Raw genomic sequence first — 23,080 nt, 5'->3', positions numbered from 1 at the left:
AAAAATATGCTGAGTGAAAGAACAGTGGTAGCATCATGTCAAAGGATCCTTCTTTTAATTTATGTAGGCTTTACTTTTCAAAATGTGTTTTGAAATATCTGCCTCCCCTCTTGAGTCCGGTGTCTCCAGTCCCTCTCTCTCCTCCTCACGCCCAGTCTCAGCCTCCGTTCAGATCTTGAGTCCTCTAGCCCAGATCATGGCAGCCCCTCCCCACTGGACCCTACCTCGTTCCTCTCCTCACTCTCTCAACCCCCATGCCACTCTCAGAAGAAACTTTCTAAAAGCAAATCTAACCCAACTTTCCTCTTCAAAATGCTTCTCTGACTCTGTTACATGAGTGTTTCCTTAGTCCAGCTCAGTGTTTTCAAAGATTTCCAATTTGAGAGCCTCGTCCAGTTTGCCGTGGGTCTCATTCCCCCTACGTATCAGGCTACTTCTCCCACTTTGTTTCCCTTACGCTTCAGGCCTCCAAGTGTATGGTCCCTGACTAAAGAATAAAGTCTCACAGGACTTGTAATTTTCCCATCACAGCAGTCTGTACCGACTGTAAGTACATATAGATTTGTATGGTTTTTTGAAAATGCCCATCTCATCCAGTGGGCTGCAAGTTCTTGAAGAACAGGGACCACATTCCCCAGTAACTAGCTTGGCACATAATAGCCATTTAATAAATATTTGCTGGATGAATGAAAAGGCACGTAATAACAGCCAACATGTATCAACTACTTAGTACACATGTACTCAGTATTAAAAGCTTTACACATATTGTCTCGTGTGATATAATAGCAATTCTATAAGCAGGTGCTATATCCCTCCTCCTCTGACAGAGAACGAAGCTGGGGGTTAATCTATTTAAGGGACTACAATTGTCTAATGCTGAAGACCTTTTTCTTAGCCGTTATATCATGCTGCTCTAGACAACTGGCACAGTAATGGATTATCTACTTTTGTTTTTTTCTGAGCAATAAAGATGTTTTTCAATACTGGTACCCACGTGCTTTTCTACTCTTGATTCCTGTTGCTTCCCTCACAGATCAAATACTGCAAGCAAGTATTTTTTTCATCTTTGAAACCTCTCTCTCCCTCATCACCATACCCAACAAATGCCATGTTCTGCTGCTTTTACTCCTGAATAGTTCTTGAATCCACCCCCTTCTCCACCACCAAGGTGCCACCAACCTCACCTGGACTCCTCCTCCAGGAGCCGCCCTTGCCCGGCCGAGACCCATCAGCACACAGCAGCTGCAAAACCCTTGTAAGAAACAGAAACCTGACAACAACACACTCTTGCTTAAACCCTGATTTGACCCTGGCCAGGTGGCTCATTTGGTTAGAGCACTGTCCCGATACACCTAGGTTTCGATCTTTAATGTGCCCTGAGCGGGTTCGATCACTCAGGGCACATTAAAGAATTACCCAATGGGCCCTAACCGGTTTGGCTCAGGATAGAGCGTCAGCCTTTGGACTGAAGGGTCCCAGGTTCGATTCCAGTCAAGGCCATGTACCTTGGTTGCGGGCACATCTCCAGTAGGAGCTGTGCAGGAGGCAACTGATCGATGTTTCTCTCTCATCAATGTTTCTAGCTCTCTATCCCTCTCCTTTCCTCTCTGTAAACAAATCAATAAAATGTGTTTTTTTTTAAAAAAAGAATTACCCAATGGATGCATATATAGGTGGAACAACAAACAATGGCTCTCTCTCTCTCTAAATAAAATAAAACCAAAACAAAACCTTGATGGCCTCTTTTAAACTTTAAACTTTAGGATAATGAGAAAACCTGTTCTCATCCTAATAGGTGGAGGATCCCCTGCTCAATCCGGCCCTCTCTCCCCGGCCAGCTGACTGCTCCGTGCTCCCCTCCCTCTCAGCTACACAACCCTATTTTCCATTCAACCTGCCGCCGCCTGCCTTCCTCTCTGCAGTATTCTTCCCGGCCCCTCTGCCTGTCCATCCAGCAGCTACCTTTCAACAGCTTCTTCCTTGGGGAAGACGAATGTGACTTCCTTGGCACCATGTACCTAGCTCTGCAGCCATCAGCCACCGTTTAGTGTACATTCGTTTGGTGATTACTCGGGGAATGCCTGCCTCCTTCACCAGACTCCAGGATGGCTGCCTCACCCGTCCAGTTCACCAAATCCTAGAACCTGACACTTAACTATGCACCCATGACATGGCTCTTTTCTTGGTAAATCTGAAAAATGTCTGTTTATCCATCAAGGCAACTTAAACACCATCTTTTAACATTCCTGAGAATTCCGCACCTCACCCAACTACAGGTACCTGCTCAGGTAAACTATCCTGTACTTCCGTGGTGCCCGTTTCACAAGTGTAACTACAGCCATTATGACCTTGTATTGCAATCAATTATGCACCTGCCTCTTTCCTCTACCAGGCCAAGATTTACTGTGAGACCGTGTGTGTTTTATCTGCATTGTATTCCGGCAGCTAGTACCATCTCTCCGGAGTTCAGCTGAATGAATGAAAACATCCTCAATAACCCCTGAGGTGGAGAGTACAGATTTGAGCATGTTGGTTGTCAATGGAGGAGGAAATTGAGGTGGAGAGACTTTATCCCAGGTCATAAAATAGAGCTGGCTCTTAAACCCAAGTCTTCTGATTCCATGATCGTGAAATATTCTGCAAAGTGTCCTTTCCATCAATTCAAGTCTTAGTTTATGTATATCACTGGCTCTGTGACCTAATGTGTTAGGATAGACCTAACATTACTTATTCATAAAATAGTAATAAAAATTACCTCATAATTCTGCACTGAGAATTTCATGTTGTAACATTTACGAAAGGTTTAACATGTGCCTGAAACATCTGTGATGTAGCCTTCCTTATTGCAAATTTTCTATGAAAGATTATATCCTATTTAGGCTTCATGATTAAGATTCAAAAGGAGGAAAGAAAAAAAAAAGTTTCTAGCCACCTGTATTTCTGAATTCAACCTCAAAAGAAGACAGGAAGACTTGGCCTATGGTTCACCTGCCGTCTTCCTCCGTCTGTCCCTAAGGCCCGCCTCTATAGGTTCACCTCAAGTCCCAAATAATCCTGATGAAATCAGACAGTCTAGCCCACCAGGCCATCGGGTCTGGAAATGGTCCTGTTGGCACAGGTTTCGTGTCCAAAGTACCCTAGTAAAACCCCGACAACGGTGTCCAGCAGCTGGCACCCTGGCTATGATCCTACCCCCACCCCGAGAAAAAGTGGAAAGGTACTCTTGTTCCTGTAATCAATGAGATGATTTTGTTCTCATAACCCAGGAGTGCAGGCTTACTTTCAGCTTTTCTAAAGCTACAAGATTATTAGAGCAGATATTTATCGATAGCCACTAATTCTGCATATCAGCGGAATTTACGTAGTTGCTTGATGATACCTTCTGAAATTAATTGAACATGGTGCGTTCTCCAGCCGTCTATGCTGTGTGAAGCCACAAGTTCCAAGGGAGCATGACTAATACAGTTACATGGGTTTTATGGATAATAGATGCTTTTAATTTTTCCAGGCCTATTGTCCTCGGCTATGCTCGTGAGGTAGGGTTTTAGGGACTGAGCACATATTCTTTAAAATGCTGAAACACATAGCATTTCATGGCTTAAAAAACAAACAAACAAACAGCTAAAACTCCTTCTGAGAGAGGCGAAGTGGCCATTTACCCAGAGAGTTGTGGTTAATTCCTGAGGCTATTTCATGTCCATAGCAGGATGCCACATTCACCGTCTGCTCAGCTGAGCACTAAGGTGATCTGCTCTTAAATACAAGGGAGTCTCTATATGACAAGGACCTGCCAGCACCTGAAACCTTGAACGGCTCAATGTTCACCAAAGGGCACCAATGAAGACTAGTTACTAAAGAACATGTTTTCCAAATTTTCCCCAGACTGCTAGTTTCTAAATTTCAGAGGGACCTGGATGCACTTAAGAGTCCATTGAGGTTCTCTCCGCGGAATAAATGATAATTGGCTCATTGACCAGTCCCTTAGAGCAGGGATTTCAACCCTGTGTGCACCACTACCTGGGGATTCTGATGTTATTCCTTGAGGTGGGGCTTATACCTCAGCATTTTAAAATTTTTATTTATTTATTTTACATTGTGTAAGGAAACTGGCTCCTACTGGTTGCTGAAAGTCATTGTTAAATATTAAGGACTTTCATGAGCTGGATAACCAGTGGTAGCTTGAAATTGCCCATGGAGGGCGTATTTACAATCAGGGTGTTTTTGTTTTTGTGTGTTTTTTTTTTTGTGGGGGGTTTGAGGTAGAGCCTTTTATTTTCCACCAGCACACCAGTGCCTGAGAACCATGGGCTGAGTGAATACAAAAACTCCAGGTGAAGAATTCCTGCTTTTAGTGTTCTAGTCCTTGATCCCAGGCACAAAGCAGGCCATGTGACCACATTGTCTTGCTGCCCTTCAGGAAAATTCTTCCCACCAAGTTTCGTTTTGGCATTTTCCTTTCAGTTTAATTAAGGAATGTTACTACTTTTTAAAATGAGCCTTATGAAACCCATTACTGTATACATTTTAGAGGTATATTTTGAGGACAACACTATTTGTAATAACCTTCCCAAGTCCCCCAGTGAAGCCTCCATGAGAAATTTGTTTTAAAGTTAAATATTAAGGGAGAAAAACTCCCATGCAGCATTGCCCAGTGGAACCAGAAAGTTTTCCGATTGTGGACACTTAGCACCATTATTTCTTCCTTTTCCTTTAGCTGCCCATTAAGTTTTGATCATACTTTTCAGCCTCTGGAGAATATTTCCAACCCTTCTTGGTCATGGCATTCTATTCTAACTTACAGTACTGAGAGCTCCTACTGTACGTTACTTCTTATAAGGCCTTGCAAATCCTCCAGGAAATGAATCAAGGTATGTTCAAATTACAAACCTCCTAACTCAGCTTTTGCCTCATTTGTGATTTGCCAAATATGTTGCTGCTAAGACCCAAACTTGGCTAATGCTGGAATTACCTGGGGAACTTTCCTGGGTCCTATCCTCAGAGATCCTGATTCAATGGACACGGTTTACAGTCTTTGTATCAGGATATTTAGATACCAAGGTCTTTCTCCAAGTCTTCTAATGTGTGGCCAGAATTGAGAACCTAGGTCCACCACTTTTTATGACCCTCCTGAATTCCAATTCTGTCAAGCTTACAAACCCCGCCAGATGAGACCCCTTCTCTTCTACAGACTTGAGTCCAAACCAAGGCCAGGTTTACCTTATGAATATGTGGATTCAACTGCTGATTGACTACCCCGGGGCCCTACCCAACAGCCAGGTCATTTGCTTTGGCCCAGGTCCCGGTGCCTCCCAGGACTCCCCCCCCCCCCCCGCCCTCCCCCGCCCGCCCCCAGTCTTTCCCCACCAGCCTCAGGGCTGAGTCTGCCAAAATAGGGAAGAGACAAAACAGTTACCAATAAAATGGTGAAGTTTTCCAAAACACTATTCATCATATATTTCTCTGGTAAGTGTTTGAGCTTGTGGATGAAGTTGATCATATATTCACACATTGGGGAGCGGTTTATTCGGTATACAAATCGGCCATTCTCAAACCTTGCATACTCCGTCTGTGAGGGGAAAAAGGATTTGAGCATTTTTACACTTTTGACCTCAAAATACATGAAAGAGGTATTACTGCTTGTAGAAGCATTGTATTTTTTCAACATGAAATGTCTGCTATACACAGTATTATTTATGCCGTTAACTTAATTTTTAAAAATCCAGTATCCAAAATTAATGCCATATTCAGAATTCATTATTTTTCTGGAAATTAACAGAGAATCGGAAGGTGCTTTGTTAGTGCAGTTGGTAATGACGTCAGTTTCATTAAAAAAAATAAAAGAGATGTTAGCTTTAAAGAAGAGTTGTACAAGTCCTAAGCAAAGGTCAGAAGGCAATATATCCACCTACTTCGTGATTCTCTACCCAGAGATCTTTAAGAGCAGCACCAGCCTGTCCCAAGTCTTCAAAGAGCCCAAAGAAAATCATTCTTTACTATGATAAGGCCTCACAGGCCAACAACCAATTCAGCTACTTGAGGAAAAACTGCTTCACACTCACCATGAGCCTCTGACTGTTAGTTATTTATGCCTTTAATTTAAAAGAAAAGAAATAATTGGGTGTATGCAGCTGAAAGATCCCACTGAAGCACTCAGAAGTAAGAAACACACTCCTGGATAACCTTGGATCAAAAAGGAATTAAAAAGAAAATTACAAACTATCCAAAGAGTAATGAAAAGGAAAATACACCAAAACTACGGGATGCAATGAAGCTCCAGTGGAGGAAACTAAATGAAGCAGCTTCACGTCTTTGTCATGAAAGATGAACAAGTTCAGAACTAAATACACATCTTTAAAAAATTACAACCTCACACAGCAAACCAAAACCACAGGAAAAGGAAAAGAAACCAGGAATAGGAAATTAATAAAGATAAAAGTGCAAATAAATATAATCAAAATTAAAAATGCAGACAGAATAAATATAAAAACTGGTTCTTTAAAAAAAGACTAAATAAAATAAACTTCACAAGCTTAAGGAGAAAAAAGAAAAGAGACAAAACCACAATTACAGTGAGATTAGAAGATTTACAAGAGGTTACGTCACATACCTCTAAGAGCAAAAATAGCAGAGAAAACCTAGAGGGTAGGGTGCCTTCCTAGCAAAATACAAATTGCTAATCCTGACCCCTTTTAAGTAGAAAACTTCAAGTGGTCAGTGACTGTGGAAATGACTAGAAGTTGTTTAGAGATATACCGATGAAAAGGGTACAAAGACCAGATGGTTTCACAACCAAGTTCCATGTAACCTTTAAAGAACAGTTATTTCCAATGTTATTCAAACCATGCCAGACCACAGAAAAAGGAAGGTGTCCCACTTATTTTTATGAAACTAATATATATTCAATACTGAAATTTGATAAAGAGATAAAAAAAGAAAAGCACAGGCTAAGATGCAAAAAAGCTATGTAAAACAGCAAACAGTGAATCACTGTAACCAAAGTAGGACTTTGTTCAGGAATGCTGTGGTGGTGCACACACAGGATGTGCGTTAACTTGTGATGTCAACAAATGGGAGAAAAATCATATAGTTAGAGTTGCTGAAAAGGCATTTGATAAAATATTGTAGCTACTACTAATAAAAAAACCCTAAGTAAAATAATTATAGAAAGAAAGCACTTAAATGTAAAATAAAGACGATTTATAAAAACCAAGAATAAATATCCTACATGGAAAAACACCTAAAACATGTCTACTAACATCAGGAACAATACAGCGATACTATTACTTATATATCACTATTTCTTTTTACAACCCCACAGGAGGTTTTAGCGAACTAAAAGGTGAGAAAGTAACTTTAAAAACTGGCATAAAAATTGGAAAAGAAGCTATAAAATAAAGCTGCCAATAAAATTTATATACATAGAAAACCCATGAATCTAGGGGAAAATAACCAGAGATAAATACAGCAAAATGTTTTGAAAGAAAATAGATATACAAAGACCAAGAACTTTTCTCTCTTCTAGTAATCGAAATATAGAAATGGAAAATTGTATTCAACCAATTTCATAATACTTAGAAATACATACTACAGAATGGAATAAATCTATACATATAAAAACTATAAACTCTTATTATAATAGATAAAATGAGATGAAAATACAAATAGGTTCTTGATTAGAAAGGCTGAATATCAATTTATCCCAAAATAATATTGAAATCAAATGCAATTACAATTAGATTGCTCAAATAAGATTTTGTCTCTCTTTACATTTTTAAAACAATCTCATTATTTGGAAGAATGAATGCTAGTTACTAACCTAGAAAATATATAAAAAGAAGATGGGTGAAACTCACTTCCTCAGCAGATATCAGAACCTACCATAAGGCCATTGTAATGAAGTAAGCGTGGCATTGGGACATGTGGAGATGCAGGGTGGAGAGAATAGAGAGATGCCAGAAACAGCTCCCAGTTTATGTGGTAACATCAAGGGCACAGATCCATTGAGTTGGAAAAGGATGAATCATTTTATAAGTGGTTTTCAACAGATACCTATCTATTTGGGAGAAAATATAGCAGACTCCCCTTACTCACATAATACAGAAATACATTCTAAATGGATTAAAGGTTTAATTATAAAACTCCACCTGCCACACTCATACTGCCTTCTTCATGGAAATTCCTGAGATTTCATCAGTCAAAAGCAACCTTTCCCTGGCCCCTGAACTAAGAAGTAAGAGAGAGCTTTGGGTGTGTTATCTGAGGACACAATGAAGAATAATTTGAACTCTGGGAAACGAACTTGTCTGGTCCACCTTTTCTCACATGCACCTGTCGAGGCAAGAAGTCCACTTACAGATAAGCCCTGACCACTGGCTATTGGGTAGCAGTGCCCAGCACCGACCTTCCAGGGTGCCAACCACGGGCAGGTAACGTTGCTTTCTCCTCAGAGGAGATGGAGGTGAGCAGGTTCTAGGCCTTCCAGATTTGTCTCATTACATAGCCACCTTCTCACCCACCCCTCCCCCACAAGCTCCCAGGCCAGTGCCCTGACTGGGCTCCCCTCCTCCCTCCTCTATGTTTGCCCTCTGCTGCTTGGTTTGTGCCTCCCTTCCAGCCACTGCGGGCTGGCTGCTGCTCCCAAACTGACTCCTTATTTCCATGCTCTGGCTATTCTCTCTCTGCAGCTAAATCTCCATTCCCATCTTTATCCTTCATGCTTAGGATTCCCAATTAATAGTTTCAGTCTTTACCTGTCTCCCAAATTTTAGCCTTGCATGGGTCGGTAATCATGCCCTGTTTCCTCCTGAACACCCCATTTCCTTATCTCTGCTGGTGACAACACTGTCCTTCCAAGGATAAAGTGTATGACTTTTCCTCCTCTTTAATCTTAAATATGCAGTGAGTTTCTAAGTTCCACTCAAAATATCTTACTGGATTCCCACTACCATCAGTTTAGTAAAGCTCACGCCCCCTAAGCTTAAATGAACCACCCTTCCTCCTTCTTACTCCCCAATGTCTCTCTCTGTCTCTTTCTCTCTCTTTCTCGCCTCAGCACAAAGTCTCTGTCACAGTCAGGTGGGCTCCTGGACCTTCGAGGTCCAGGGCTGCTGTAAACAAAAGCTTCTCACTGAACATGGATCCATTGGGGGATGAGCAGAAACACTGAAAAAACCTTCAATGGAATGTCAACTACAAATATCATTCACACTAAGCAAACAAACATATACTTTTTTTCAAAGAAATGGAGGCTTAAAATTACAAGGCCAAAAATAGGTATTTAGTCCTAGTTTGTACTAGAATAGACTTAACCAGTTAACTGCCACACGTCCAAAACAGAAATCATCCCCACACGCCACAACATTTTGAATTTAATTTAAAAAAACAATTTGCAATGAATATTATAAAAATAAATATATTACAATTTGGGTGTTCTTGAATATTTTCAGCCGAAAATCCTCACGAAAAATGATTTTAAAGTTGGTCAGGGCTGCCACTTAGGGAAAACATTTTTTTTTTATAGACGTGCATAGCGTGTGGGGAAGGTCCGCTGCTTGCGTCTACAGACGCTTATGGCGTACAATGGGTTAAAACAAATATAATGAAAGGGGTAGAAATGGCAAAAGCAACACCACCAAACGGAAGGTTTCGAGGCTTAGAAGGCCAGTGCCCATCAGTCGCACACTGCTGTGGCTCCTCTCCCCATGCCTGGGAGTGCCCTTGGCCATGCGGTGGGTGGGAAGGCTTCATTTGATGGGCGGCAGCTTCCACACCAGGCCACCCCCAATGAGGCCTCCTGCAGGACTAAACACTGCGGCTGGGAAGGCCAACTTCAACAGTCAAGGGCGCTGGTGTGGGACTTCCTCCTGGCCTTCTTTCAGCTGCTTTCAAACCATTTTGCCTTTTTAGAAATAATGGAGGTGGGGGGAGTTAGGTGGGGGTGGGTCAGAAGGAAGAGACACCAAAAAAAAAAAAAAGATAAAACTCTACCCCAGAAAGCTTTAAAGGACAGCAATAGTCTGGCCTTAAAAGAAGGTTCCAGGATACAGAGGCCAACTTACCTCTACTTTTTCTACTACTTGCTTCCCAAAGGAGCAAACTTTGGTGGAACAGGTGACTGTCATGTTTTCAGAGCTCTCATACTGACTGGTTACACAGTAAAAAGCCCCGGCATCATCTTGAATATTGCAGTTTAAATCGGCCTGTTGGAAGGAAATGGAGGTGAGGGTTATGCTTTCATCGCAGGAGTCATGGCAACCAGCAGTAGCGGTCAGGGTCCGACCTCCTGAGTGGAGGCGAGGAGGTGATACTCATCTGGAAACGAGTGCACTGGCCCCTTGGTCACTTTTTGGAAGAGAGTACTGATTTGGGCAGTCTTCCCTGGAAATGACAAGCTACATGAAACTATTTTGTTTTACTTTCTGGCATTCTGTATCAAAGTAATGCTGTATCTTTGTAAGAGAAGATCCATGAGGTCTTTACAAATGTATAGTTGATCCTTGAACAACATGGGAATTAGAGGCTCTGCCTCCTGCACAGTTGAAAATCCGCAACAACTTTTGACTGCCCCAAACTTTACTAATACCTACTATTGACCAAAAGCCTTACTGACAACATAAACAATTGATTAACATATATTTTGTGTGTTATATTTATTATATACTGTATTCTTACAATAAAGTAAGTTAGAGAAAAAATAAAGAATCATAAGAGAAAATACATTACAACATTTGTTGAAACAAATCCGTGTTATAAGTGGACCTGTGCAGTTCAAACCCATGTTGTTCCAGGGTCAAGTGTATATGAACTGAATTCAGATTCACTAATCTTTAGAGATATTTAAAAGAACAGGAGAGTTGACAGCTGACTGGCCATTTGTTACATATTTAAAAACAGGTCCTAGGTGGTTTGGCTCAATGGACTGGCCTGTGAACTGAAGGGTCCTGGGTTCGATTCCAGTCAAGGGCACATGCCTGGGTTGCAGGCTCAATCCCCAGTTGGGGGGGGGGGGGGGGGGGGCGTGCAAGAGGCAGCCAATCAATGATTCTCTCTCATCATTGATGTTTCTATCTCTCTCTCCCTCTCCATTCCTCTCTGAAATAAATAAAAATATATTTAAAAACAAACAAAACAGAAACTTTACTATAAATTAAGCATCTAGAGGGAAATTGGATGCCATTAAACCCTTACTTACAAAGATGCTTTTAACAGAAGCCTCCATACATTTAACACATTTTTATGAGTAAGGCTCATGCTAGACACTATATAGGACTTGTAAGGCTCATGCTAGACACTATATAGGACTTGACTACAACCTTATGTAGGAGATACATGAAATAGTTATAATTTAGATAAAAAGTCAGTATCATGTCAAAGGTACGAGTTTGGAAATGCAACTGGACCCAGCTTGTGGAGGGCTAAATAAAGGGTGCGGACTGTACCCTGCAGGAAAAGGGGACCTCTTGAAAATTTTGGCACAAGGAAATGACATGATCAGAACCATGCTTCAGGATGAGGCTGGGAGGCTAGCATCTGGTACAGACAGACGGTTCCTTTCTCTTGAATGTCTCCTGACTCCCTACTGCTCATCTGGTAGGGGACGTGAAGCTGGGGTCAAAGAGTGAGCACAGCCGCCCTAACCGGTTTGGTTCAGTGGAGAGAGCACTGGTCCGCAGACTGAAGGGTCCCGGTTTGCTTCCATACCTCGGCTGCAGGCTCTATCCCTAGCTCTGGTTGGGGCTTGTGTGGGAGGCAACCAACTGATGTGTCTCTCTCACACGGATGTTTCTCTCTCTTTGTCTCTTCCCCTCCCTTTCACTCTCTCTAAAAATCAATGGACAAATATCCTTGGATGAGGATTAACAGCAACAAAAACAGCAGCGGAGCCAACCCCTGTTTAGTTGGGAGGACATCACAACAGAGAGAAGCACTCGTGAGAGAGGCACAGAGGGACAGGAGAACAAACAACAGTGCGGCGGGGCCCTTGGAGTCAGGGAGGCTCGGAGGAGGATGCTGCTCAGACCGAAAGGAAGAACGGCTGGCTGAGGCAGGCAGGGCATGCGGTGAGAGGGTCCATGTTCCAAGGGCACGTGGCCGGAAACAAGGACTGAAAAAAGGCTGGAACAAGGGAGAAAGGGTGGCAGAAGAGCTGGGGAGGTGGGAAGGTTTGGGTCTTATCCTAACCAGAGGGATATAGGAGTTGTAAGCACATGGGATGGAGACAGTGATGGGGTATAATCAGTCCTGCATTCCCTAAAGTCAGCCCTGACCACAGCCTGGAGAAGACGCTGGGGGGGGGGGGGGGGGTGGTTTGAGCGTAAATGGAGAAGTGTGTCAGGAGCCCTTTACAGCAGTCCAGTGAGAGAGGAAAGTTGGACTACTGTGGTGGCTGGTGAGACAGAGACAGTGAGACCTGACATACAAATGAGACTATGCATATTTTGAGAGGTTTGGCACATTTTGACTGGCTAGTTTCAATACCTTGATAGGCACGAACCGACCACCATGAAGGCCTGAGACAATCTCTCCATATCCTATCTAATAAAGAGGTAATATGCTAATTTCCACCACTCCGTCACAAAGATGGATGCACCCACAGCTGAAGCCAAGTTCCCATCAGGAGCCTTAATGAGCAATCAGCAGGGACCTGAGGCTACGCCCTCCCCCGCCCCCGTGGGGCTTGACAGGGGACCTCAGGCTGCACTCCCCTGCCCTGGTGTCAGGCTGGGGGACCTCAGGCTGCGCCCCCTGCCTGGCAGGACTTGTCAGGTGTGCTTCCCATCCTGGTGCTGGGCTAGGGGACCTCAGGCTGCTCCCCCCGCCCCAGTGCCCGGCTAAGGGACTTCAGGCTGTGCCCCCCACCCCGGCACTCAGGCCGCACCCCTGGCACCAGGCCAGGGGACCTGAGGCTGCGCCCCCCTGCCTGGCGGGGCTTGACAGGGGACCTCAGACCATGCTCCCCACCCAGTGGGACTTGACAGGGGACCTCAAGGTGTACCCCCAGTGCTGGGTTGGGGGAACTCAGGCCCCAACCCCCGCCCAGCGGGGCTTGATGGGGGACCTGAGGCTGCGCCCTCGCTCCTGGTGCCGGGCCGGGGGACCTGAGGTTATGCCCCCTGCCCAGCAGGGCTTGACAAGGGTGGGACTGGCTGGGTCTGGATCTAGCCCAATGGGGGGGGAGGGGGGCTGGCCGGGTCTGGGTCTCACGCAATTTTGAGGTGCATGTGGGTGGGTGGGGACTTGACTCTGGGTCCCATGGTGTGCCCCAGACTCTGACAGGAGAAAGGTTTTCATATACATTTTACTAATTTTCTTTCATCTCTGACATAGAGAAGGGGCAAATAGCAATATTAAATTATTTCCTCTAATTAATCCCCTTTTAATGTGCATGAATTTCGTGCACCGGGCCACTAGTTTTTAATAAGGATCTGTATTTGAATTTCCTTCTTGAGTTGAGTATCAGGAAATGTCCTTTTCCTTAGGCAAAACTTCCTATTTTCTGGCTTCATATAAAAAGAACCATATACTTTCTATTCCCCCTTTCACCTCATGTGCCAAGAAATGCAAAGCTAAAATCAGTGCTCAACTGCAGTCATTAACTTATCCAAACTAGGAATCGCTACTAACAACCAGTATATAGCCCCTTTACTGGGTCCTATTCTGCTTTTACAGTACTTTTCAGGTTTTATATTATCCATAAATTTAGCAACACTCCCTCACATTTAGTTTTTTTTTTCCGAATTATATGGGGCCTAAATGATAAATAAGTAAAAATACCCAGGTGTGCATTTTTCTCACATTCAAAGGCTTGCCATTTGGCTCCATGAAAGAGCTGCTTAGCGGAGGGAAAAACAGATGTCGTTCCCTAACTGAAGACTGTACCTGAGCTACCCAGGCATCTCCCTGGAGCCCTGACACTGGAAACACCACCCAGCTTTCCACAGGCCCCTGAGCGTGGGCCTTGGAGAACTGCCGCTGCCTAGTTCAGCCTCCAGCGGAGAACATGCGGCTCTGAGAGGCGGCTCTGGTGTTTTGTGGTGTCGCGATTACCAGTGATCTTCTGCGTGGGGTTTATGATCTTAACTACAGTTGGCCCTCCTTATCCATGGGTTCTGCATCTGCAGATTCAACCCAGTGTGGATTGAACATATTCGAAAAAACATGTTCTGCTGTTGCAGATGTGTACTACACAGGCCCATGGAACATGAACAGACTTTTCTTGTCATAATTCCCTCAACAATACAGCCTAATAACTATTTACATGGCACTTTCATTGTATTAGGTATTATAAGTAATCTAGAGATGCTTTAAAGTATGTGGGAGGATGTGTGTAGATTCTATGCAAACACTCCACCATTTCACGTAAGGGACTTGAGCTTTTGTGGAGTTTGGTATCGGTGGAGGTTCCTGGAACCAATCCCCCACCAATACTGAGGGAAGGCTGTATTATGATGGAGATTGTGCCAACAAGTTTTAGCATTTTAAAATGTAAAAACATTCGTGCCAAAACAGTAGAACTCTTCTAAACCTTGTTTTAAAAAATACATCTGTACCTGCACCTTAGAACTCATGCAGTAATGACACAGAACATTAGTATTAAAAAGAACAGCCATTAAAAAAATGAACAGCCACACTTTTTAATGGCGGTATACTATTCCATTGCCCAGGTGTTCCCTAAGTTAATAAGTGCGCTACTGATGAACATTTAAGATGCTTCCCAACAACGGTGCAATGATGAGTTTATGTGAAGCAGAAAAGGTGCATCAGAAATTATTTTTACTTTCCTTCTGTGGGAACCCTGTCTAGAGTGCGCCGGATGTTCAAGGCCAATCTGAGCATGGGAATCCTAATCAGAGTGTTCAAGGCTAATCTGCTATATGCAGGTTCAAAAGCAAGGACACAGCAATCTTACTGTACTACACAGGCGTGCCCTTCTATAACCCAAAAGGCTGGTGTCACTATTTGGAAAGAAGCCTCTTTTGTCTAAGTTACTGTAAAGATGTGTTATTGACCAGCCATTGTGCGGCTGCTTGGTATGGCTCCTGTGTTTACTACTGTGTTTGCAATGGCTGCTTTGTTAGCAGCAGCTACTGTGTGAGGCTCCTTTGAAGAAAGGCTTTGTCTGATGGCTACTTAGTAGCAATGGTTTCTTAGACTGTAATAAAGACTCTCTTATACGCCTACGAGCCTATGACTTCTCACGTCTTCTCCGTCCACTACCCAGCGTCCGTAAAGGTCCAGGTCCTGGCAGGGGAACTGAGGCCCCACAGTTGACATAGTTGAGCAGAATCAAGGAGTAAGTACTCCCACAATTGGCACTGTGAGCAGGATCAAGGAAGAACTTATTCCAACAATGGGAGCAGGGAGCAGGGTCCAGGAGAGTGCTGAAGATTCAGGAGTAAGGACTCCAACACCTTCCTTTCAGTATTAAAAAGTTCCCAGCTTTGAAAGAGTGAGCTATAAATGCACTGCTAGCTAATATTGTAATTTAAACAAACTTGCAATTTTGTTGTAATCAAGCTGCTGTGAAAACCTGATGAGTAGTCAAAAGCAGTTAGGTGTTTGTGGTGTAAGGGGTGGAGCGTGGAAGAGGCACATGGAAATAAGCAATGGGTGGAGGAGACAATGGGAGAGTGAATGGAATTAGGTTCTTTTAAAAAAACAAAAAACTCTCTACCTTATTTCAGGGATTGAACAAGGAGGGAGATGTCTTAAGAATTAGACCACAACTCCCTAGAACAATTTGTTTTTTCTTTTTCATGCTCTATTTTTCTTTCTATTCATTTCCATGGCATTATTTTTGACAAGCCAAAGATTTGCAATGTAAGCAAACCTGGACACTTAAGATCTAAAGCAAACACAGAAATAAAAACACATAGTAATCTGTCCATATATACAATGTAAAAATGTTAACCAAGTTCAGAATAGTATTCACCTTAATTTGATGTTGGTAAAATTGCTGAAAGTTTTCACAGCTTTTGTGTTTTCGTCTCTGAGTTTCCATTTTCAAGTAGCGCTGGTGAAAGGAGTTGCCCCAAGGCAGGGCATACCGATTAGATTCTGACAACTAGAATGGATCATTTTTAAGACCTTCTTCCTTTACTGGACAAAAATTATTTTCAGAAATAATCAGCACTCTGTTTCGTTGTAAATCTTAAACACAAGAACTCCAGAAGCAGTAACAGAGAATGACAGAAATGAAGTAACTGGAGTTCTGCTTCTTCATCCTCATAATTACTGTGTCATCATTGCTCATTTCTGACTCTACTGTTTAACCCGCAAAGAAGCCTCGCCTGGAGACTGCAGCTCAAATGATTCCAAACTGTTAAGAACTCACCCTAGAAATGAGTAAGAGGCTGAGTCCGCATGTGTTATTAAAGGATTAGTGATATAATGAATGTTACACAAGGGTGCTCATTTGAAGCACATTATATATGTAAAGTATATACGAAATAAAACACAACACTGACTTCACCAATAGTTTAGGGCTCAGGCCAACAGAGGATTTTATTTTTTTGAGGGACATTTTATTTATTTATTTATTTATTTATTTATTTATTTATTTATTTATTTATTTTAATCCTCACCTGAGGATGGATATATATATATATATATATATATATATATATATATATATATAATTGATTTTCAGAGAGAGGGGAAGACAGAGAGGAACACCGATGTGAGAGAAATACATCGATTGGTTGCCTCACGCACGAGCCCTGACCAGGTATGTGCCCTTAGCCAGAATCAAACCTGGGACCCTTCGGTCCTCAGGCCAACTCTCTATCCACTGAGCCAAATCGACTAGGGCTTGAGGGATATTTTATCAATAGCACTGTTTAGAACTGTGGACACATGGTGATAACAATAAGAACAATGTTTAGATGGTTTTGGCATCTGAACATTCTCAGTAGACAATCAACCTCCTTACTGCCTGGACCTGAGGTGGACCACTCCCACCATCTCACCCTTGCTTTACTCCTAGAATTACCAAAATAACGCCAATTAATTTTAATTGGGAATGAATGGCCTGTAGTTATAATGACAAGAATTATCAAAAATGAAATTCTGAAAGAACACACATTATGAAAACCTGCCCTCAGAAACTTTTTCAACAAATTATGAGTTTTAAAGTTATCATGGTTAATTTTTTTAAAAATGAAAGTGTAACATATATTCAGAGAAATGCACAAATCACAAGGTTGCAGCTTAATAATTTTCATAAAGTGAACACATCCATGGAACCAGCAGCCAGATGAAGAAACAGAACAGAAGCCTTTCCCCAAATAATCTCCCCTTCCCACCCAGCACAATCACCCCTGCACTCACTCCACGAGGGCAGCCTTGATCTTAGAACATTATACATGAGTTCTGGGCGGTTTTTAAAATCCTAAATAACTGTTGAGTCTTTTGTGTTTAGTTCACTCAGCATTATACCGTGAGAGTCGCCCAGGCTGCTGTGTGGAGTTCATTTGTCCTTGGTACTAGAGAGTATACAATGAATGAAAAACACCATGATCTATGATTCCACTACTGATGGACATTTGCAATGTTTCTATAGCAAACTTATTATGAAGAGTGCTACTCTGAACATTCTCAAATATGCTTTTGATGAACATATGTATGAATATGTAATTAAAAAATTGTAATTAAAGTGACATTAATTTTTTTTTTTTTATTTCAAAAGCATGAAATCAAACAGTGGAACAATCCGTGAGTAAGTACTGGTAAATGGGCTTACTGACTGAGAGGTAATAGAAAAGGGAACCCAATCCAAAGCCTTGTCTGGTGACTTGAATGCTTTAGCTACAGGAGTAAAGTAATGCGTGTAAGAAGGGTGAGTTGGGGGAGAATCTGGGAGACTGTTTCCTCGCTGTCGGACACAGGCAGCTTTCTCTACCTGGCATTGTAACCTGCTTCTCCTTACACCTTGTATTGTTTCCCATTTCAGCTTTCATTTAGATCAGAAGGACTGAAAGTTCCTCAGTTTCCTTGCCTTTTTTTTTTTTTAATAACAGTTGGAGAAAACTTTATATTTATTATTAATGTAAATTTAATGTTACATTTTAAAAGGCTTCCCAGCCTTTTAAATAACCAATTTGCTGTTAGAACTGCTTTGCAATTACTCTTGAACATGGAAAATAATCATGTAGCCATCCAACCATATCACAGCTGCTCTTCAGGAATTTTCTAGGAGGAGGTATTGATGTGAAAGATAATTACCTGTCAGCTGATGATATTACGATTATCCCAGAAAGAAATGCAGTCACTGAACTCCCATGAAGCAAAGGTAGAATCGAAGAAAGAATGCTTGCATTAAATCAACAACAAAGGAAGCAAACTCTGTAATGAGTCTGGGAGTCAAGCTGTGTTCATTACCCAACCTACTGAAAACTCCAGGCAAACATCTCATAGAGTTCTGGAGGCAAGCAAATGAGAAAAAATGTGCTGGTATCAGAGATGCAGACTAATCGGCTTTTCTCTGACCACAGGGTATTTTCTAAAAGCAAATGAACACAAAAATCCAAGAAACAGCTAAAACCGGCAAATTTATCTTTCCAACAAATTCCAAAGTCAAACCATATCCTATCCTTTGGGGACAGATAAGCCAGACCGAAATACGTAGCTGGTCATGGGCCAGGTTCGGAAGTGTTTAAAAAACACAAAAAAAAACCCCAAACACTTGAAACTATGGCTGGATGGGGTAGGCAAGTCCAGGAAAACAGGCCCTTCTAAGGGATCTTTGCCCATTTTTGTCTTAGGACAGAGATGACTGCATATGTTCTGGGTTCAGAGACTAACGCTTACTCCTAGCACCCAACACAGACATCCTTCTACAGTATCCTGGCCTGCTCTGCCTTCTGGCTAAATACCTTCAGATACAGAAAAATGTATACTTTGCATGGCTTAGTGGTTGAGTGTTGACCTATGAACCAGGAGGTCATGGTTTGATTCCAGGTCAGGGCACATGCCCAGATTTGTGGGCTCGAAAACCAGTGCGGGGAGTGCGGGAGGCAGCCAATTAATGATCCTCTCTCATCTCTCTCTCTCTCCCTTCCTCTCTGAAATCAATAAAAATATATTTAAAAAGATGTTTCTATCTCTCTCCCGCTCTCCCTTCCTCTCTGAAATCAATAAAAATATATTTAAAAAGAAAAAGAAAATACTATGTGCTAGACAGATCTAATTGTTAGGCAATTCTTCTTCCTGTTGTGTTAGGTTTTCTATTGTGCTAGTTCTCTATTGCTTAAAACACCACAAATTTATGACCTTCTACTTCTGTAGGTCAGACATCCAACATGGGTCTCATGAAGCTAAGCCCAAGGTATTGGTAGAGTTGCGTTCTTTTCTGGAGGCTCTGGGGAAAGATCTCTTTCCTTTTCTCTTGCAGCGTTTAGAGGCCATCCACATTCCTTGTCTCTTTGCCCTTCCCCATCCTCAAAATCAGTGACAATAGACCGAGTCTTGGTCACACTGCCAGCTGTCATCTCTCTACATCTCTTCTTCTGCCTTCCTCTTCCACTTTTAAGGAACCTTGTGATTACATTGGGCCCACTCAGATCAAGACATTCTCAACCTTGATTCTCCTTTTCCATGTAATGTAATATATACACAAATATCATGGATAAGGACTTGGGCATGACTCACCACACCCAGTAAGTTGCAACTGGCTTCCCTGTAACTTCTACCTAGAGCTCTGCAGTCTGGAATCATGAGACCTAAGAACACGCCTGTAAGACAATTCTGCAATTCTCTCTCTCTCTTTAAAAAAAAAATATATATTTTTATTGATCTCAGAGAGGAAGGGTGAGGGAGAGAGAGATAGAAACATCAACGATGAGAGAGAATCACTGACTGGCTGCCTCCTGCATGCCCCCTACTGGAATCGAACCCAGGACCCTTCAGTCTGCAGGCCGACATTCTATCCACTGAACCAAACCAGCTAGGGCTCTGCAATTCTCTTTCATTTCCCCCTTAATCTCACCTTTCCTTTCCCCCTTCTCATCCACAAGGTTGTGCAGGTCCTATCTGCTTGTCAGGATTCAAGTTTTACATTCATTTTTATTAGATGCCATCCTGATTTTGGACCCCCTTTCCATCTAGTCCAGATTCTGACGCTTCATCAGCTGTTGCCTCATCTCAGGCTACAGCATGGACAGCAGTCACTTCTTTGAGTCTCACGTCCTCATTTTTAACCACAGAGAAGACCTGCTTCCAAAGACCACCATGGTGATAGGAGACAATGCATAGCTGTAATGTGCTACACAAATGACAGCTGTTAATAAAACTGACAACCATTCCTATTACCTTATTGATTTAAAATATAGACCAGGACAGAGATGAAGACAGAGCCTCAATCACATCTACACAAGTGGGACCCGATGTAGATGGTGGTTAGAAATCAATACGTAAGATAAACACTGTCCCCACAGAGCCAGCCTGAGCCCAATCAACACTTATCAGCACAAATGCAACACTGACTTTCTACAAACAGGAAAAACAGTAGTTTCTTCTGATTTTTGAGTATATGACAAGTGTTAAGTTTTGGGCATAACTGCTCAAAAATTACCATCTTTCCCACATGAATATGATTAGAGATGTTCTAAAATTCTTTCTGGAAATCAAAAAGGCAACCCTTAAAGTTGTTCGTTGAATGAATTAAAAATGTCTGTGTGTATTTGTGGGCAAGTCCTGGGAAACAATACAAGGTGTAAGGAGAAGCAGGTTACAATGCCAGGTAGAGAAAGCTGCCTGCGTCAGACAGCGAGGAAACAGTCTCCCAAATTCTCCCCCAACTCACCCTTCTTACACGCATTACTTTACTCCTGTAGCTAAAGCATTCAAGTCACCAGACAAGGCTTTGGATTGGGTTCCCTTTTCTATTACCTCTCAGTCAGTAAGCCCATTTACCAGTACTTACTCACGGATTGTTCCACTATTTGATTTCATGCGTTTGAAATAAATAAAAAATTAATGTCACTTTAATTACAATTTTTTAAATTACATATTCAGAAATGATCCTTCCCATTTCATGGGAGAGGAGAAAAGAGACCTAGCCCAGTTATGCAGGATCCAGAGCTCTGAGGGGAGGGCTGGGCCCCGGGATCCTCTCTGTGAAACCCTGGGCCCCTGGCAACCTGGCTCCTGGGGGCTGAAGTAAGAGAAAGTGAGCACTAAGGCTGCCAAGGGAAGGAGGGGACTGTGCAGCTCACACAGGAGCAGTATTTGGCTGATGATACTACTTGATCACTGGCTTCACTGCCGGTACAAAGAGGAAGCAGTAAACCCCAAAGGCAGGGGCACCCGGTCAGGAAAGGAGCAGTCTGCAGACACGCCCTTCCCAACCCTTCCCACCCATCTCTCCCTTTCACCCCAAGGCTTGGAGAGGCTGGGCAGGAATTACTTGGTTGCAAAAATGAAACATCAAGAGGATAGTCCCTGACAAGAGAGAGTATAATAGGCACTGATGGATTCAAGGAGACGCTGGCATTTTCAAACCACCACTTTGAACCTCTCCTCTTCATCCTCTCTGAGCAATGATCAAAGGACCAAGATTTCAAATTGTGAAGCAATTTTTTCCAATGGCAGCATCTGGCTCCTTGGCAGGAGGCACTGGGAGTTGGGCTCAGTTGTGGGCGGCCATCCAGGGCTGCCGCATGGTGAGGCTCAGGCGGGGCACCTAGTGGGCCTGGCAGCTGCTCCACGGAACCAAAGGACAATCACTCTGCACCGGGCTGTGAGCAGTGAGCATTAGGCAGCGGTCTCCCGGGCCCCCTCTCCCCAACCCAGTGCTGACAGGGGGGTTATCTGGCAGAGGGTGTCTCTGAGGAAGTTGGCTGCTCCCAAACCCTCCTGCCCAATTCTTTTGCACGTACCTGCCCCTGGCCAAGACCTCTGAAGCCAGCCCACACCTGCAAACGGAAGATTGGGGTGGGGGAAGTTGGATGACCGTGGGAGAATTCCCCAGTAAAGCAACCTGCCCTTGGGGAGAACTGTGAAACTGCCCTTAGGGAAGCAAGTCTTTGAGCCTGTTCACTTAGGGCCCTTGTAACCCCCTGCCCAGCACAAAAGGAAGGCAGCTGTAGGTCTGCCACAGCTGTTTTTAATAAGCATAATAGGAATAAACTCAGCCCCCACTTCTCAACTTACTTCCTACTAATTATGGCATATATTTACATCTACAAAATAGAAGATTTTTAAAAACACTACCAAGAGCCCCTTTATTGTGCAGATTGGCACCCCTATTTGAATTTCATAAACATTTAGTACTTCAAAGAATCTTAAAAGCTTGCTCTAATTACAATACTCTCCGCTTGAAAGACTGGCTGTTTGCATTGCAAATTCCTACAAATACCAGCATTCATTAAGAAAAAATTCAATTAATATCACCCACACCACTTCAGGTAATGGCCACTAGTGGCTTCACCAAGTAGCTGAGATGAAAGAGCCAAGGTCTCAGCCCAAGCGCGAAGCAGCTGCCCAGGTCAGCTCTTTCTAAAGGAGGCCTTAATGAGCACTGGGCGCCCAGCTGAGCTGGCCCTGCACACACCACAGGCATCAGGCCTGCGAACGCAGGCCCAGGACCCCCCTTCCCAAGCCCAGAAACAGGACCTTTTTCTGGTCTGGAGTTCCTGTGCAAGTCTTACATAAAACAACAGCAAAATCAGTCAACTAAGTCTAGAGTTGCCAAATAACTACAGGCCACCACGTTCAATCTGATTTTTACATAAACATCACTTTTGGGGGTATCTGTATGTCCCAAAGATTGCATGGGACATATATACACTAACATATTATACACTGTTTACCTGAAATTCCAATTTAATTGGGTGGCCTGCATCTTTATTTGCTAAATCTGGCAACTCTACTAACAAGTCATCTTTACTGAAAAGAATAACAAGAATTGGGACTTACCCTCAAATTCTGATTGCTGTAAGACATCTTATAATTAAAATATATTTTAGGAAAAAAAAAGAAGTGTAACTCATTTAAGGAAAAACCAATGGTCAATGGTGTCTACAATGTTTGTAGATGCATATAAAAGTACAGGAGGATACAGGGCGGGGGGGGGGGAGGGTCT

General features: G+C 42.8%; 1 protein-coding gene across 5 annotated transcripts in view; it reads right to left on the bottom strand.

The window, feature by feature from the left end:
* Positions 1-23,080, bottom strand: part of TEAD1 (TEA domain transcription factor 1) — a 253,571-nt gene that overhangs the window by 7,931 nt on the left and 222,560 nt on the right. For all 5 annotated transcript variants that reach the window (XM_028159825.2, XM_008151018.3, XM_054724607.1 and 2 more), the window contains 2 exons: positions 10,059-10,199; positions 5,414-5,566 (listed from right to left, as the gene is read on the bottom strand). In XM_028159825.2, the coding sequence (XP_028015626.1) occupies positions 5,414-5,566; positions 10,059-10,199 (294 nt within the window). The remainder of the gene's footprint in view (positions 1-5,413; positions 5,567-10,058; positions 10,200-23,080) is intronic.

The sequence above is a fragment of the Eptesicus fuscus genome, chromosome 13 (assembly GCF_027574615.1).
Source record: "Eptesicus fuscus isolate TK198812 chromosome 13, DD_ASM_mEF_20220401, whole genome shotgun sequence".
NCBI classification, from domain to species: domain Eukaryota; kingdom Metazoa; phylum Chordata; class Mammalia; order Chiroptera; family Vespertilionidae; genus Eptesicus; species Eptesicus fuscus.
Note: the sequence above shows the minus strand (reverse complement) of the source record. Positions and strands in the feature narration are given on the sequence as shown.